Source organism: Alligator sinensis, unplaced genomic scaffold (assembly GCF_000455745.1).
Source record: "Alligator sinensis unplaced genomic scaffold, ASM45574v1 scaffold73_1, whole genome shotgun sequence".
NCBI lineage: Eukaryota > Metazoa > Chordata > Crocodylia > Alligatoridae > Alligator > Alligator sinensis.
Window position 1 is genome coordinate 4,110,856 of NW_005841838.1, and position 2,247 is coordinate 4,113,102.

Below are 2,247 nucleotides of genomic sequence, written 5' to 3' on the forward strand. Positions count from 1 at the left end.
GCAGGAATGGAGAAGCTATGTGGATAGTACTGAGTCAGACCATTGCTATTAACTGCTTACTTCCTTCCAGCTTTCTGATTGATCACCAAATGCTATGTAGCCAGGGGAAGGAACAGAAGCTCAGGTCAGAGCTTTTCAACTCAGTCACCATCTATTCAAACCCAGACTTGATTGGTAGTTATTCACAAGTTGTAATGAGTTGCTGGGTTAAACCTAGGAACCATATAATGAATGTTCCCTTCCCGCAATTTGGCAGCCCATAGTTACAACTGAAAGGCCATGAAAACTAAACTAAACTAAACTCTCTACAGTAGCCTCACCTCTCCCGTGTGTGCAAAGCTAACTGTCAAAACAAATTTATCATTATTAATTGTAGCCCTAATGTACTTACCCTTTAAGTACCCCACGTAATACTGAAGACACTCCTTCTCTTTAGAAGCAGCTACCTTTACTTTCTCTTTATGATCAATATTTCCCTCCACCAGGATTTGGCTTTGAAGAGCTGAGGAAGTAGCAGTTCCTGTCAGGCCTAGCCAAATATCCTCAAATGCTTTTAGCTGTGGCCATAAGAGAAAAAGACACTTATGGAGAGCTATGGTAAAAAATAAACAAAGCAATATTGTGTCATGATGTTGACTGTCAGTACAGTCTCCATAGAAGAATATGATAATGGAGAGGTTTCCCAGTGATTGTGCATTACACTGGCACTTTACTGTACTGAGGAGCAGAAGGATTATTGGCTCAATATCTGAACAACTGGAGAATGCAAAGAAGTCAATCAGTTACATTGCTGCATACTTTGCTAGGCATGCAGATAATCTTTTAGGGGTCACAGAGAAAGGAACACCCCGGTAATCAATTCCTTGCTTGTATACTGCCTGGTGATCTTTGGTCCCAGGGCACATGGTGGAGTACCATATTTGCTTAAATGCAAGGCAACTTTGAATTCAAGGTGACCCCCCAGTAATTAGATTCTATACATGGAAAATTATAAATGTGTTATAATTTCCAGGTATGGAATCTAATTAGTGGAGGGTTATCTTAAATTTGTTCCCCTGCTGTTATGGTGGGGAAGGCATCAGCAGGCGGTGAGGGGCCAGACCCCTGCTCCTTGCTCCTCTGCCCCTTGTTCTCCGTGTCCCCTCCTCCCCTGTGCCTCTCCCACTGCTGCCTGTCCCTTGCCATGTGCCACCATGCCTGTGCCTGCCCTGTTGTCTTCCCCCTGCCCTCGCCAATTCTCCACCACTCCCGGGTCTCCCTTGAAGCTTTCTCCCCACCTCTTGCTCCCCCTTCCCTGCACCTACCTTTGCTCTCCCCCCTCCCCGCCACTTTTATCTCTCTCTCATGCCTGTGCCTGACCCCTTGGCCACTTGTCCCCTCATGCATCCATAGCACCCAATGTAACAATAAAGGGGAAAGCAACAAAATCAGGAATAGACATCCTTTTTTTATTTAGGCTGCACTGACTGCACTTGAACAGTATGAAAGCTAGATGTCAGTGTGTCTTCAAAAGAGAAAAACAACACAGTAGGTGTGCTCAGGAGTATTCAGTTTAAAAGACTGCTCTGGTATCAATCCCTAACATTAAAACTCACTTCAAATTCCACAGAATATTTCTTGAGGTCATCTGCGCTATTGTTCTTTAAGACTACTGTGATCAATCCATCATCTTTTCTATCACTAGCAAGATGGAACCGGCCTTCCGATTGCAGAATTACATCTCCTTTATTAAGCTGATGTTTTCCAGAGAAGACAATTACCTAAGTATGGAAAGTTTCAGTATTGAAGCTTAGTTCTGCTAGTGAAACATATTCATCATGGAACATTAAGGAAGTCTTCAAGAACTGCAAAGTCACTTACAAAAGTGATGAACTATGCCTGTCATTTCACAAACCAATGCATCTTAAAATTAACAGCAGCGTTTTACTTTATCATGGCTTCAATCTTTACAATTTGGTAAATGTACATTCAATTATAATGTCCTCCGACTAGATGGATAGAAACCACATTTTGTAGAAAGCAAGTGAATTAATTTTAGGTCTTACATTTCTTATTACATCTGGAATTTTCAGAGAGATCTTTTTATACAGCTATAAACAATATGATCAGTTACATGAATTTAAACCAGCTCTAACACACATTTAGTTCATGTTAAAGACAGGATCAAACCCAAACCTGAGATACAAACTTATAGTGAACTTCCAAAATTTTTTCACAAGGGTCAGGTTAAGAACTTTGCCGCTCTTC

General features: G+C 41.6%; 1 protein-coding gene across 1 annotated transcript in view; it reads right to left on the minus strand.

Annotated features, from left to right (window-relative positions):
* Positions 1-2,247, minus strand: part of LOC102383324 — a 186,712-nt gene that overhangs the window by 18,672 nt on the left and 165,793 nt on the right. The window contains exons 60-61 of the mRNA XM_014519708.2: positions 1,596-1,760; positions 392-557 (exon numbers count right to left, since the gene is read on the minus strand). Of these exons, the coding sequence (XP_014375194.2) occupies positions 392-557; positions 1,596-1,760 (331 nt within the window). The remainder of the gene's footprint in view (positions 1-391; positions 558-1,595; positions 1,761-2,247) is intronic.